Here is a 15,656-nt window from a genome sequence, read left to right as displayed (position 1 = left end):
TGAAGTAGGGTAATTGGTTTTTGATACAGAAATCATATCTGGTAAAACTAATGGTGTCTTCATCTGTGAATTATCTACTAGGTTTAAACTTTTACAGTAGAGCCACAGAATTACGAACACCTCAGGAATGGCAGTCGTTCGTAGCTCTGAAATGTTTGTAATGCTGAACAAAACATCATGGTGGTTCTTTCAAAAGTTTACAGCTGAACATTGCCTTAATACAGCTTTGAAACTCTCCTATGCAAAAGAAAAATGCTGCTTTCCCTTTATTTTTTAGTCATTTATGTTTAATGCAGTACTTTTTTGGCTTTTTTTTTTTCTTTTTTTTTTTTTTTGTGTCTGCTGCTGCCTGATTGTGTACTTCTGGTTCCAAATGAGGTGTGTGGTTGAATGGTCAGTTCATAACTCTGGTGTTCGTAACTCTGAAGTTCTTCTGTATTCTGTTAAGCTCACATAGAAACAACAGTTTAGAGCTTCTCCTGTGGAAACACTGATGCCCCTCAGTGATTTGTTTCAGGTGATTTGCTTACTGGTGCTCAAGTGACTGCATATGATATTGCCAGATGAAGCTGAGATTGCTCCAGAACAAAAAATGCAGTTCTCCTGCAGCAGGGTATGAGTAACAGCTAATGAAGTCAGTAGGTGGTAAGTCCTATCGTGTAGTAGGAGAATCGGGCCCCCAAATCTCCAGTCCCTAAGACATGTTTATATACTTTCTCAGCTATTTTCTGAGAATTGCATTGTAAAATACCATAATCCATGCCCAAAAATAATTTCCTCCAATAAAACAGGATGGTCAATTTGGATTGATTCTTCTTTGCTGTTTCTTCCCCATTTTAGCGCTGCTCTCTCTCCTTCCCATAGAGTGAGCTTGCAGTCCAACCTCTCGAGTCACCATTTGCCTCTGCTCCTTATACACTTTCCTGTTGAGCTTCAGATTTGTGGTGCTGTATACCAATTCCCCTTTTCTGAGTTATAAAGGCTGCTGGAACATTTTGGAAGTAAGGCTATTTAAAGGAGAGGTTTTTTTTTCATATTTTATTTAGATTTCACCAATGAACAGAGGGTATAAATATGTTTATTTATCATATATTGAGTTGGGCTCCATAAACCAAACACAGAGTTTTTTGATGCATTTAAGGAAATAAATACTGTAGCAATTGTTTCTCTTGAAACAGCAAAATTGTGCAATGTGAACTGCAGGATCTTATGGAAACACAATGTCTTTCCCAAAGTGGCATAAGTAAATGCCATTTTAATAATGATCCTGGTGCACTCTGAGGAAAACTGGTAAGTTGTAGAAATAAATAAATTTCTCTGTAAAATTTTTAAACATATTGAAAAAAGAGCCAATATTTAATCAAAAGTAATGAAATTAAAAAAGAAAAGATTGTCTTCTAGAAAATTGCTAACATCATGTTAACACAGCAGGCCAAATTCTGCTCTCAGTTCACCAGTGTAAATCCAGACTAACTCAACTGACTTCAATGGCATCACTTTGGATTTACACCAGTGGAACTGGGAGCAAAATCACGTGCAGCATCTGTGTAAACATTTTACAGTTTTAAATGAGAGTTAAGGGCTCACAGCAGCAGAGTGGTTTTGAAAAAGGGGCTGGAGAAATAGCCCAGCAGTCCCAAGGACACAAACAAAGATGAATATCCAGAGAAACAGTCTGTCCACTACCATGGCAACATACTTCCAATCTTCAATGACCTGGAAGAAAAAGTCAGTTAAAGATACATAGCAATTTACCATGTTCATCTCCATCTCTTTTGTTGATACTCAATGTTTGTAGTTTGTATATGAAAATAAGAGAAAACAAATCTTAAGGTTCAGGATCACCACAGGGGTCAGGAAGAAATTTTCCCTCATATACTGTCCTGAACAGTTGGTGAATGACACTATAAATAGTTTACACCTTGCTCTGAAGCAGCAGGTATTGATCACTACTGAATGCTTGGTGCCAGACAGGATGGATCGTCAGCATAATCCAGTAAGCTCCTGTGTGTGAATTGTAATTTGCTGATACTATTCATCCCAATTAATAACGATGAACAATACTTACTGCTTTTAAGAAAATAATTCTGTAGTTGATCTTGATTCTCAGTATGCAAGTGTTTTAATACATGTTAGCACTGCTGGTTGTACTCAAATCCCTGTCCAGTGTGGATGAGATCCTGGTCCCATTGAAGTCACAATGGGAGTTGTGCCATTGACTTTAATGGGGCCAGGATTTTACCTCCTATCTTTACATACACTACAGTGACTACAGGCATACTAGTGAGTTGTAAAGGGAAAGTGTTAATCTTTTTTATCACTTTTATTTTTTCCTTTATAATTGACTCTAGTTACACATGGGAATTCTTCCTCTTAACAACTTCACAGTACTTCCCAATTGACTCCTGCCTTGTATTAGACCATTACATATTTCCCCCCCTCAATGAACACATGTACCTCCCATTGCTGTTAATGGGTGTTGTTACATGCTTCTGAGAAGAGAATATACTGTAGGTACATGAACAGTCACTATCAGAGCATGATACTAATGGAAAAAGCGGAGATTAGAATTATGAATCTAGAAAACAATGGTTTGTAACTAAGCACTTTAAGTTAATGTCAGAGGACCTGTGTGCAGAAAGCATTAAATTAATGTCTAACTTACAATACCTTGGATAATTGCTCTTTAGTCTAGGGTGAGGACAGGGAGTTTGTGAATCATAGGACTGGAAGGGACCTTGCGAGGTCATCTAGTCCAGTACCCTGCACTCATTTTTTAATATCCAGTATAAGTTCTTTACAAAAGCACAGATAGTATTGAAACACTTTTTCAGCATTGTGAGGCCTATGCTCACATCAAATCCATTTGAATTTGTTTAAGCTTAAGGCTATATTTACAGATTTAGCATCTGATCTTTCTTTTTTCTGTTGACCAGTAATTAGTTCCTTGAAAATGCAAGAAAGTCACCAGTGTGGCTTCATGTGGGATTCCTGCAAGATCTGAAGGGGAAAAGGAGCCAGGCTTTCAGACTACTTGACCTGTATAGTAAAAGGAGAGGAGGACAGAGCAGTAATGGAGAACTTAAGACTAGATTGGGAGTTGGGGCAGAGGAGGGTCACGTAGGAAATTTTTCATGGATGCGAGGTGGGTGTTGGGGAAAGTCATGGGTGTTCATCTGCGCCTTCTGAGTTTTGCTGAACATTATTCAATGGATACTTATATGAACTTTAATGTACTAGCTAGTATAACGTGTCTCTACAGGATGGGAGCGGAACTGCTCGAATGTGTGTCCTAGGTCCTATACTGCTCATAGCTGATGGAGAGTCTCCTTTTGCTCAAGTGGAAGAAGCCTCAGCTTTTGTGGTATGAATATTGTGGTTCTATCTACACTCTTGCCAGACAGTGCTGAATGATCTTGGGAGGAATCATAATGACCACCATGTGTCAACCAACCAAACAGGGTATGGAGAGCTAATTGATAGCGCTCCAAAATAATCCAAATAATTTTAATCCAAAATAATAGCGTTCCTAGAAAGGGTTTGTGCCAATCAAACTAAATCGATTTCTAAACCCATTTAGTTAAACTACTTTATGTAGCCCAGCTCTAAGTAACTTACTCTAGCAGAACGCAGCCATGGTCATGGCTGACTTACCTGCAGTCCCTTCATTATGGGCCCAATTATATGGTGTTTCCTCTGAACAGGTATTGAATGTTAACCCTCTCCCTGCCACACACTAGCTGTGGTCTCTACACCCCATTACCTTGCTGATGTAAAAACACAGTTTGTTTAATGTTAACTCATCTCCATCTCCCTCTGCCCCAAAGCAATAAACATGTTCTATTTGTGGGGACTGAGATTCTTGTCTGGCACACTGCTTTTTAGAACAATATCCACTTTATCAAATTGTTATTCATAGGAAATTTATAGGAAAAGAAACTTATTACTAAACAGTGATTGACTATGAAAATTATAGCTAGGATCTCTATAAAAATTAACACTTAGGAAGATTGTTGGGTTCTTATTTCCCTTCTGAAGAAGAATACACTTATTTGAGGAAAGAAAACTGGGGTTTGGAAAGATGGGAATGATTTCTCCTGTTACTTACACTTTGGTCATTGTCCTCACTTTTCATGTGGTCTGCTATAAAACTGACTCCATCAATTGCTTCTTGGACTTCTGGAGAAAACTTCATTGAAGATCTTAACCTAAAATCTTGATGGCCACTGATGTTATCCGGATTCTCAGTAACTTTCAAATCATATTTTTTGGCAGAGGCTGTGTTCACAAAGTAGGTGGAGTTTTTGTACAGGTTGGCTGCATCAGTGCATAGATTATCAGATTTATTCTTTCTGCGCTTGCTTAACCTTTGTCTTGCAGAGTTATTCTCTGGGCGTTTCATGAACAGAAAAGTTGGAAGTTTATGAAGGAAAACCACCTTTACCCATGGGGGCATAGTATGGGTGCTGGGAGATCTGTGATGGACATTCAGTACACAGACGCTGGTAACTATTGAGAATGTTACTAGTACCATTGTAAACATCAGGTACTTCCCAATCAGTGGAACATCCAGTGATGTTGGCGGGACAATTTTGGAGATCAGCAATAAGAACACAGTCAAGGCAAGCAGTACAGATATGCATAGGGTCATCTTTTCACCACAGTCTGAAGGCAAGTAGAACACCAGGATAGCCAATGATGTAATAAGCACACAGGGAATTATAAGATTGATGGTATAAAAAAGAGGTTTCCTTTTAATAATAAAGTCGTATGTCACATCAACATACTTTGGGTCTAAGGGGTTTACAGTCCTTCTTCCTGGAAGTGCTACAATATCCCATTCTCCACTTGGTCTAAAATCATCCATGCTTGCCATGGAAGTTTTAAGTACCAGATCTATTTCTGTGTGATCATATGTCCAAGAGCGGAACTTCAGTGTGCAGTTTTGTTGATCAAATGGGAAATGCTTCACCTCAATCCTGCAGGCACTCTTGTAGATGGCTGGAGGCAACCAGAAAATGCTTCCATTGTTCTTTAAAATCACATTTGTATACACAGAAACTTCATATGTACCATCCGCGCTGAGGAAATGGGAGAAAAAACAAAGAAATAGTGAAAAGACAAAAACAGCGAGGAGTCCTTGTGGCACCTTATAGACTAACAAATTTATTTGGGCATAAGCTTTCGTGGGCTAGAACCCACTTCATCAGATGCATGGAGTGGAAAATACAGTAGCAGGTATAAATACATGAGAAGATGGGAGTTCCCTTACCAAGTGTGAGGTCAGTCTAACAAGACAATTCAATTAACAGTACTTCTTGTCAACTGTTTGAAATGGGCCACTCTCATTACCACTACAAAAGTTATTTTTCCTCCCTTGGTATCCTACGGGTAATTGAATTGTCTTGTTAGACTGACCTCACACTTGGTAAGGGAACTCCTATCTTTTCATGTATTTATACCTGCTACTGTATTTTCCACTCCATGCATCTGATGAAGTGGGTTCTAGCCCACGAAAGCTTATGCCCAAATAAATTTGTTAGTCTCTAAGGTGCCACAAGAACTCCTCGCTGTTTTTGCTGATAACAGACTAACACGGCTACCACTCTGAAATCAGTGAAGAAACAGAATATGGGTTCAAAATAGAGAAAAGGACAAACTACTACATTCTCAGCCTCCTCTACTGAATCCAAAAGGGGTCCCACTATCTCTGCTAGAATTAAACTTCTGTACCCTTTCAATGATAAAACCCATTTTCCAGGTATTTATAAGTTGACAATGAAAACTATGTATGCATTTTTCAACCTGGGAATTAACACTTTTGCCAATATTTAGACAATATAATTTATTAATGATAACGTGTATGTCTAGAGCCTGTTTCATTCAATAATCAAAGTATTTTAAAAACAATTAATTATGCATTATTACCCCCATTGGGATGTGTAAAGAGATGTAAAGATAAGATCACCCATCACCAAAATGCAGCCACCATTGCTTTGGAACACAGCCATTAACAGCACATGGCAACACTTCTAATGCTATATTCAGTTGGGGATACAGGGGGAACATGGCAGAACGAATGCAATTACATGAGTTGTAATTTAGGCAGGATAATTGTGATTAAAGCTCCTGCTCTTACTAAAAGTGCCATGGGATTTTTAGTGCCCACAAATTCTCTTAGTTTTGTTTCTCATCCAAAAGACTAAAACTGTACCAGAAGAGTGTCCTCCATCACCAGGGTGGGTAACTGGTTCAGTGGGAAGAGTGTTCCCTAAGTAATGGTGAACACCACTTCCTGCCATACTTCAATGCTCCTTGCAGAATCCTTGGACTAACAGCTTGATGCCACTTAGCTTATGATATTTGTTAGGGCAGCAATGCAAATGGCATGACTGCAAATAAATATTCCTCAAAGCATGATCGGTTTAACAGAAAAGGCTGTTAATAAGATCCCAAGATTATTTTGCTTAAATATGTCATCCACTCAGGCAGCACTTTTCCCCAAATACGTATTTGTTGATAAACTTAACTGATCCTGTTATTGAAAGACACCACAAGACTAGAAAAGAGTAACTATTCATCACCTTATTTCTCTGTAAATTAACGAACACATGAATAAAAACTTGAGTAGGAAAGTCATTTTTAATAAAACAGGGTTAGTCAGTTTTTAAAGTTAGATGAGATAAAATATAGAAAGGGAGAAATTGTCTGAATTACAGTATTCTTTGTTTTTCCTTTTCCTTTTTATTAAAGAATATAAGGGGAAAAATACATAATTTAGAGGCAATCTATCTTCAGCAAAAAAAAATCAGATTAAATTTACCACTGATGTAAATAACTCCATTGACTTCAACTGAGTTGCACCTACTTTCTGAAGCAGAAATTATGCCATAATATTTAGAAATAGGCATAAGTAATTATTCGCTGTTAATAAAGCTCCTTGAAGAAGAAAAGAGCCGTGTAAGTATTAACATTTTTCTTCTAAGTAAAGTGTGAAACAAATAAACAGCCAAATAAATTCTGCACATCAATACTATGTGTGTGACACAGAGTATTGATGTGCAGAATATATATATATAATTAAAAAATTCTCCTAATCAGTTACAGTTTAAAGGTGCCAGTCTGACAATCCCAGAGAATAAAAATCAACTGAGACCATCAAAGCCATTTCATTTAGGTAATTAACAGCCACCAGAGGCAAGCATGTTTGAATCACTGACAGCATCTTGCCGGCTTCTCTGAGTAATTACTACAACTCCTGAGGAAGCTCGTAGAAGGGAGGTAATATGGATGGGGAGTGTTCAGCTGTTGTCACCTGCACTGGATGTGCCATGTTTGTCTTTCTTCCACAGGACAGAAGCGACTTTGTCTGTACAAAGTGCAAGCTGGTCTCCATATTGGAAGAGAAGGTTCAAGGTCTGGAGCAACAGATATCGACCCTGCGTTGCATAAGAGAAACGGAAGATTTCCTGGACAGACGTCAGGATATGCTTCTACAGACACAACGTTCTGAAGATTCAGAGCAGGCTGCACTGTGGGGACAGGAGGACGGTGAAGAAATTTGGCAGCATGTGACCTCCAGAAGAAGAAAGGGGAGCGTCCATGTACCAGCAATGCAGATACAGGTAAGTAACCATTTTCATGTTCTCTCCACAGGTACTAATGCGGAGAGTGGACTAGATGATACATCTGAGGGAAGGGAACAGAAGGAGACTCCGCTGATTGGAAGGCATGAGATGCACTGTCCTAGGGTTCGGGGTTCCACGATCACCACTCCCAAGAGAAGGAGGCGGGTGGTGGTGGTCGGGGACTCTCTCCTCAGGGGGACTGAGTGATCTATCTGCCGCGCTGACCGGGAAAACTGAGAAATCTGCTGCTTGCCAGGAGCTAGGATTTACGATGTGACGGAGAGACTGCTGAGACTCATCAAGCCCTCGGATCGCTACCCCTTCCTGCTTCTCCACATGGGCACCAATGATACTGCCAAGCATGACCTTGAGCAGGTCACTGCAGACTGCCTGGCTCTGGGAAGAAGGATAAAGGAGTTTGAGGTGCAAGTGGTCTTCTCGTCCATCCTCCCCATGGAAGGAAAAGGCCTGGGTAGAGACCGTCGAATCGTGGAAGTCAACAAATGGCTGTGCAGGTGGTGTCGGAGAGAAGGCTTTGGATTCTTTGACCATGAGATGGTGTTCCAAGAAGGAGGAGTGCTAGGCAGAGACGGGCTCCACCTAACGAAGAGAGGGAAGAGCATTTTCGCAAGCAGGCTGGCTAACCTAGAGAGGAGGGCTTTAAACTAGGTTCACCAGGGTAAGGAGACCGAAGCCCTGAGGTAAGTGGGGAAGTGGGATACCGGGAGGAAGCACGAGCAGGAGCGTGCGAGAGGGAAGGGCTCCTGCCTCATACTGAGAAAGAGGGACGATCAGCGACTTATCTCAAGTGCCTATACACAAATGCAAGAAGCCTGGGAAACAAGCAGGGAGAACTGGAAGTCCTGGCACAGGCAAGGAATTATGATGTGACTGGAATAACAGAGACTTGGTGGGATAACTCACATGACTGGAGTACTGTCATGGATGGATATAAACTGTTCAGGAAGGACAGGCAGGGCAGAAAAGGTGGGGGAGCTGCACTGTATGTAAGGGAGCAGTATGACTGCTCAGAGCTCAAGTATGAAACTGCAGAAAAACCTGAGAGTCTCTGGATTAAGTTCAGAAGTGTGAGCAACAAGGGTGATGCTGTGGTGGGAGTCTGCTATAGACCACCAGACCAGGGGGATGAGGTGGACGAGGCTTTCTTCCGGCAACTCATGGAAGTTACTAGATTGCAGGCCCTGGTTCTCAATCACCCTGATATCTGCTGGGAGAGCAATACAGCGGTGCACAGACAATCCAGGAAGTTTTTGGAAAGTGTAGGGGACAATTTCCTGGTGCAAGTGCTGGAGGAACCAACTAGAGGCAGAGCTCTTCTTGACTTGCTGCTCACAAACCGGGAAGAATTAGTAGGGGAAGCAAAAGTGGATGGGAACCTGGGAGGCAGTGACCATGAGATGGTCGAGTTCAGGATCCTGACACAGGGAAGAAAGGAGAGCAGCAGAATACGAACCCTGGACTTCAGAAAAGCAGACTTTGACTCCCTCAGGGAACTGATGGGCAGGATCCCCTGGGAGAATAACATGAGCGAGAAAGGAGTCCAGGAGAGCTGGCTGTATTTTAAAGAATCCTTATTGAGGTTACAGGGACAAACCATCCCGATGTGTAGAAAGAATAGTAAATATGGCAGGCGACCAGCTTGGCTTAACAGTGAAATCCTTGCTGATCTTAAACACAAAAAAGAAGCTTACAAGAAATGGAAGATTGGACAAATGACCAGGGAAGAGTATAAAAATATTGCTCGGGCATGCAGAAGTGAAATCAGGAAGGCCAAATCACACCTGGAGTTGCAGCTAGCAAGAGATGTTAAAAGTAACAAGAAGGATTTCTTCAGGTATGTTTGCAACAAGAAAAAAGTTGAGGAAAGTGCGGGCCCCTTACTGAATGAGGGAGGCAACCTAGTGACAGAGGATGTGGAAAAAGCTAATGTACTCAATGCTTTTTTTGCCTCGGTCTTCATGAACAAGGTCAGCTCCCAGACTACTGCACTGGGCAGCACAGCATGGGGAGGAGGTGACCAGCCCTCTGTGGAGAAAGAAGTGGTTCAGGACTATTTAGAAAAGCTGGATGAGCACAAGTCCATGGGGCCGGATGCGCTGCATCCGAGAGTGCAAAAGGAGTTGGCGGATGTGATTGCAGAGCCATGGGCCATTATCTTTGAAAACTCATGGCGATCGGGGGAAGTCCCGGATAACTGGAAAAGGCTAATGTAGTGCCCATCTTTAAAAAAGGGTAGAAGGAGGATCCAGGGAACTACAGGCCAGTCAGCCTCACCTCAGTCCCTGGAAAAATCATGGAGCAGGTCCTCAAGGAATCAATTCTGAAGCACTTAAAGGAGAGGAAAGTGATCAGGAACAGTCAGCATGGATTCACCAAGGGCAAGTCATGCCTGACTAACCTAATTGCCTTCTATGACGAGATAACTGGCTCTGTGTATGAGGGGAAAGCAGTGGACATGTTGTTCCTTTACTTTAGCAAAGCTTTTGACACGGTCTCCCACAGTATTCTTGCCAGCAAGTTAAAGAAGTGTGGGCTGGATGAATGGACCATAAGGTGGATAGAAAGCTCGCTAGATTGTCGGGCTCAACGGGTAGTGATCAATGGCTCCATGTCTAGTTGGCAGCCGGCATCAAGTGGAGTGCCCCAAGGGTCGGTCCTTGGGCCGGTTTTGTTCAATATCTTCATAAATAATCTGGAGGATGGTGTGGATTGCACCCTCAGCAAGTTTGCAGATGACACTAAACTGGGAGGAGAGGTAGATACGCTGGAGGGTAGGGATAGGATACAGAAGACCCTAGACAAATTAGAGGATTGGGCCAAAAGAAATCTGATGAGGTTCAACAAGGACAAGTGCAGCGTCCTGCACTTAGGACAGAAGAATCCCATGCACCGCTACAGACTAGGGACCCAATGGCTCGGCAGCAGTTCTGCAGAAAAGGACCTAGGGGTTACAGTGGACGAGAAGCTGGATATGAGTCAACAGTGTGCTGTTGTTGCCAAGAAGGCCAATGGCATTTTGGGATGTATAAGTAGGGGCATTGCCAGCAGATCGAGGGACGTGATCGTTCCCCTCTATTTGACATTGGTGAGGCCTCATCTGGAGTACCGTGTCCAGTTTTGGGCCCCACACTACAAGAAGGATGTGGAAAAATTGGAAAGAGTCCAGCGGAGGGCAACAAAAATGATTAGGGGACTGGAACACATGACTTATGAGGAGAGGCTGAGGGAACTGGGATTGTTTAGTCTGCAGAAGAGAACAATGAGGGGGGATTTGATAGCTGCTTTCAACTACCTGAATGTCTACACATGTCATTCTGAAAGGGGGTTCCAAAGAGGATGGATCTAGACTGTTCTCAGTGGTAGCAGATGACAGAACAAGGAATAATGGTCTTAAGTTACAGTGGGGGAGGTTTAGGTTGGATATTAGGAAAAACTTTTTCACTCAGAGGGTGGTGAAACACTGGAATGCGTTACCTAGGGAGGTGGTGGAATCTCCTTCCTTAGAAGTTTTTAAGGTCAGGCTTGACAAAGCCCTGGCTGGGATGATTTAGTTGGGGATTGGCTCTGCTTTGAGCAGGGGGTTGGACTAGATGACCTCCTGAGGTCCCTTCCAACCCTGATATTTATAATTCTATTCTATGATTCTGTGACAGCTTGGGGCAATTACAACTAGCAGCATAGAAATGTAAGGCTCTTTAATCCATTGCCAGTCATCTGGTACTCAGCAACATAGAATCTCTTTGCCTTATTCATTTTATCTCTTCATGCTGGTTCTATAGGCCTGGATCTACAAAGGAACCTAGATGTGACGCTAAGCATCACAACGCATAACTTTTAGGTGTCTAGAAAATCACAGGAACAACACTGTGACCCAGAATTAGACACCTGGCACCCTGTACAATGAATGTGGAGAGAGAGGCTCCTTAAAATACAATCCACAAAAGCCAGCATCCTAGGTGGGAAGCCACCTATACTAGGCACTGGGAGATGCTGACCAGAGGAGTGTGTCATCAGTCCTGCTCTGCCCTCAGAGAGAGGTTTTTAAGTCTGGCCTGCAGGAAGCTGCCTATTTGTGCTAGTGATCCATGAACTGGGAGGAAGACATGTTCTGGCACCTAAACTGAGTGCAGGGCCTGATCTGATATGTGGGCTCAGAGGCCACCTAATTCCATGCAAAACAGCTGGGAGGATGGAGGAGGAAGATCATTCTTATAACCGTTAGCCCAATGATTAGAGTAATCACCTGGGATGTGGGAGACAATGGGTTCTAGTTCCCCCTCTTCTTGATGAGAAGGGATTTGAACAGGGATCTACCACCTCTCCTTGAAGAGATTTTTCACTGTGCAGTATACAATATTATTAATTTAAATAATATCCTAAGCTTACTGTAAGCTTATTTTCCCTGCAAAAGAAAAAGATTTGGGGATTTTTTTTTTTTTTTTTTGCTAAATCAATAGGATTTTTGTTTCTGTTTAAAATCTTTGCAACATTTTTTGTATCAAAACTTACTTATTGTAAAGCACAATGTCTGGCAGCCAGATTTGCTTAGATGGGATTCTCAGCTTATTTATGCCTTCATAGTCAGAGGGCTGCCATGCCAAACGATAGTCAGTCCATTCCTAGAGAAAGAATTGTACAGCAGTGATTGTAAGTTATTTTGTGTCAGTCAAGTCATACTGACAACAAGAAAGCAATGTGTTGGTAGATTGCAATAGCATCCCCATGGGATGGTTACCTGGTTTAGCCAGACATTTGTGGTCATGATCTGTTCACGTTCATTCTAAAGAAGGAAAAAATATTTATAAATTTAAACTGTACAAGTTAGTCCTATTATTAGGATTTATTCATAAATCTTTCAGGGATACCTCAAACTCCTGGCTGCCTAAAACCACTGCATATAATGTAAAATCTACCTCTTATAACATTAGGAATCTTTCTGTGTCTACTGGTCTATCACTAAAATGCACAATTCTGACTATATTAATAATAATAATCACAAAATATGACATGGTACAGAATTTCATACAATTATGTAATTCATTATAACTATTAACTAAGATGGACTTGGGTATGTGCAGCTTTAAGAAGCTGTTTTTAAAACCCTAGAACAAGAAATGGGTAAAGTAATAGTCTTCTGACCATCTTTTTCTATTCATCAGGCCAATGGAATTGTCATTTTGGATTATACCACTATTGGGGCTAGTACAGGTTGGGGGCTCTCATCCACTCTGAACTGGATGACCAGCACCTAGGAGTATTAAAAGAATTGGCAAGGAACTCTCTGAACGACTACTGTTGATTTTTAACAGATCTTGGACTACTGAGAAAGTTCCAGAGGACTGGAAGAAGCTAATGCTGTACCAATATTTGAAATGGATAAATGGGATGACCTGGATGAGTGCAGGTCAGTTAGCCTGAAAATGATTCTAGGCAAAATCATAGAAGGGCAGATATAGAACTCAGTCAGTACAGAATTAATGGATGGTAGCATAATTAATGTCAATCAACATGATTTTATGGGTAATAGGTCTTGTCAAGCGAACTTGACATGGATTTTTTTGATGAGATTACATGTTTGGTTGATAAAAGTAACTGTAGATGTAATATACTTAAAATTCTGCAAGGCATTTGACTTAGTCCCACATGTCATTCTGATAAAAATAAATAGTGATCCCAGTGATATACAGAATCAATGAGGCCCCTATTAAATGGATTAAAAACTGGTTAACTGATAGATTGCCAAAACTAATTGTAAATAGGGAATTATGATTCTGTGGGGATGTTTCTAGTGGAGTTTCAGGGGGATCTGTTCTTGGTCCTACATTCAATATTTTTGTTGATGATTTAGAAGAAAATATAAAGTCATTGCAGATAAAATTTACAGATGACATAAAAATTAGTGGAGTGGTAAATAAAATGAGGATAGATAAATTATGAAGAAAGATTTCTATAAAGCTGAGATTCCTTAAGCCACACCAGTTTTGACATTCCATAAGACCCAGAAAGATTCTAGCAATAGAACTAAGGCTTATTCTCACTGCAGATTTTTGTTCATTCAACAATGTAAATAATTCTACCAGTGATCCAAGAGCAACAGCAGCCTTAATGACATGGATGATGAAAAACAATAAGAAGGCTGAGAGAAGAACAAAGGAGGGTAAAGCAGAGTGACTGTGACAGTTACTAATGTCTGAGTGAGACTGGCAGGGAGAGGACACTGTCAAATAGCTGAGACCCCAAATATTGTCCTAGATAAAAATGGTGAGAAGTGTTCAGATTCTAAATATATTTATCTTAAAAATCCATCACGCCATTGAAGAGATTCTATTTTCAAACTGTTGAAGGAATATTCCAAACAATAAAGAGTAATAAACTCCTCCCTCCACTATGCCAAGGGGCTTGATGTTTTGGGAGACTGGTAAAGCATATTTTAAATTTTAAATATTTTCTACTGGGTAATAGACCCTTTCACTGCTGGGTTACTGATTTAAATCTAGACCAGGTAATAATGACTGCAAGAAGCTGTTAATATCTGATGATCACTCAGTGTTCTATCTAAAATTACATAAGAATGGTGATACTGGGTTAGACCAATGATCCACCTAGCCCAGTATCCTATCTCTTACAGTGGCCAGTGCCAAATGCTTCAGAGGGAATGAACAGAACAGAGCAATTTTGAGTAATCCATCCAGTCCCAGCTTCTGCCAGTTGGAAGTTTTAGGAACACCCAGATCATGGGGTTACATCCCTGATCATCTTGGCTTATTGTCATTGATGGACCAGTCCTCTATTAACTTATCTAATTCTTTTTTGAACCCAGTTATACTTGGCCTTTGCAACTTCCCATGGCAATGAGTTCCACAGGTTGATTGTGTGTTGTGTGAAGAAGTACTTCCTCTTGTTTGTTTTAAACCGTCTGTCTATTAATTTAATCAGGTGACGCCTAGTTGTTGTATTTATGTGACGGGGTAAATAACACTTCCGTATTCACTTTCTCCATACCATTTGTGATTTTATAGATTGCTATCATATCTCCCCTTAGTTGTCTCTTTCCTAAAATGAACAATCCCAGTCTTTTTCATCTCTCCTCATATGGAAGTTGTTTCACACCCTTAATCATTTTTGTTGCCCTTCTCTGCACCTTTTCCAATTCTAATATATCTTTTTAAAGATGTGGTGACCAGAACTGCACAAATTATTCAAGGTGTGATGTTTCCTGTTTTATTATCTATCTCTTTCCTAATGGTTCCTAACATTGTTAGCTTTTTTGACTGCTGCCGCACATTGAGCGGAAGTTTTCAGAGAACTATCCACGATGACGCCAAGATCTCTTTTTGAGTCGTAACAGCTAAATTAGATCCCATCATTTTGTATGTACAGTTGGGATTAATTTTTCCAATATGCATTACTTTGTATTTATCAACACTGAATTTCATCTGCCATTTTTTTGCCCAGTCAGTTTAGTGAGATCCCTTTTGCAGTCTGCTTTGGACATAACTGTCAAGTAATTTTGTATTGTCTGAAAATTTTGCCACTCACTGTTCACTCCCTTTTCCAGATCACTTATGAATATGTTGAACAGCACAGGTCCCAGTACAGATTCTTGGGGTACCCTGCTATTTACCTCTTTCCTTTGTGAAAACTGACCATTTATTCCTACCCTTTGTTTCCTATCTTTTAACCAGTTATTGAGTCATGGAAGGACCTTCCCTTTTATCCCATGACTGCTTAGTTTGCTTAAAAACCTTTGGTGAGGGACCTTGTTGAAAGCTTTCTGAAAGTTGAAGCACACTATGTAGTTTGGATCACTCTTGTCTACATGCTTGTTGACTTCCCCAAAGAATTGTAAGAGATTGGTGAGGCATAATTTCCAGTTAATAAAGCCATGTTGACTCTTCCCCAACATATGTTTATCTGTGCATGTAATAATTTTTTTCTTTACTATACTTTCAAACAATTTGTCTCGTACTGTAGTTAGGCTTACCAGCCTGTAATTGCCAGGATCAC

The 15,656-nt window shown here is 40.8% G+C and overlaps 1 protein-coding gene across 1 annotated transcript in view; it reads right to left on the bottom strand.

Moving 5' to 3' along the window:
- Positions 1–862: 862 nt before the first annotated feature.
- CHRNB4 (cholinergic receptor nicotinic beta 4 subunit) overlaps positions 863–15,656 on the bottom strand; it is a 30,163-nt gene continuing 15,369 nt past the window's right edge. Inside the window, exons 3-6 of the mRNA XM_007068358.3 lie at positions 12,385–12,429; positions 12,159–12,268; positions 4,109–5,081; positions 863–1,716 (exon numbers count right to left, since the gene is read on the bottom strand). Of these exons, the coding sequence (XP_007068420.1) occupies positions 1,576–1,716; positions 4,109–5,081; positions 12,159–12,268; positions 12,385–12,429 (1,269 nt within the window). The 3' untranslated portion in view covers positions 863–1,575. The remainder of the gene's footprint in view (positions 1,717–4,108; positions 5,082–12,158; positions 12,269–12,384; positions 12,430–15,656) is intronic.

The sequence above is a fragment of the Chelonia mydas genome, chromosome 10 (genome assembly GCF_015237465.2).
Source record: "Chelonia mydas isolate rCheMyd1 chromosome 10, rCheMyd1.pri.v2, whole genome shotgun sequence".
Lineage (NCBI taxonomy): Eukaryota > Metazoa > Chordata > Testudines > Cheloniidae > Chelonia > Chelonia mydas.
This window is presented reverse-complemented; position numbering and strand designations above follow the sequence as displayed.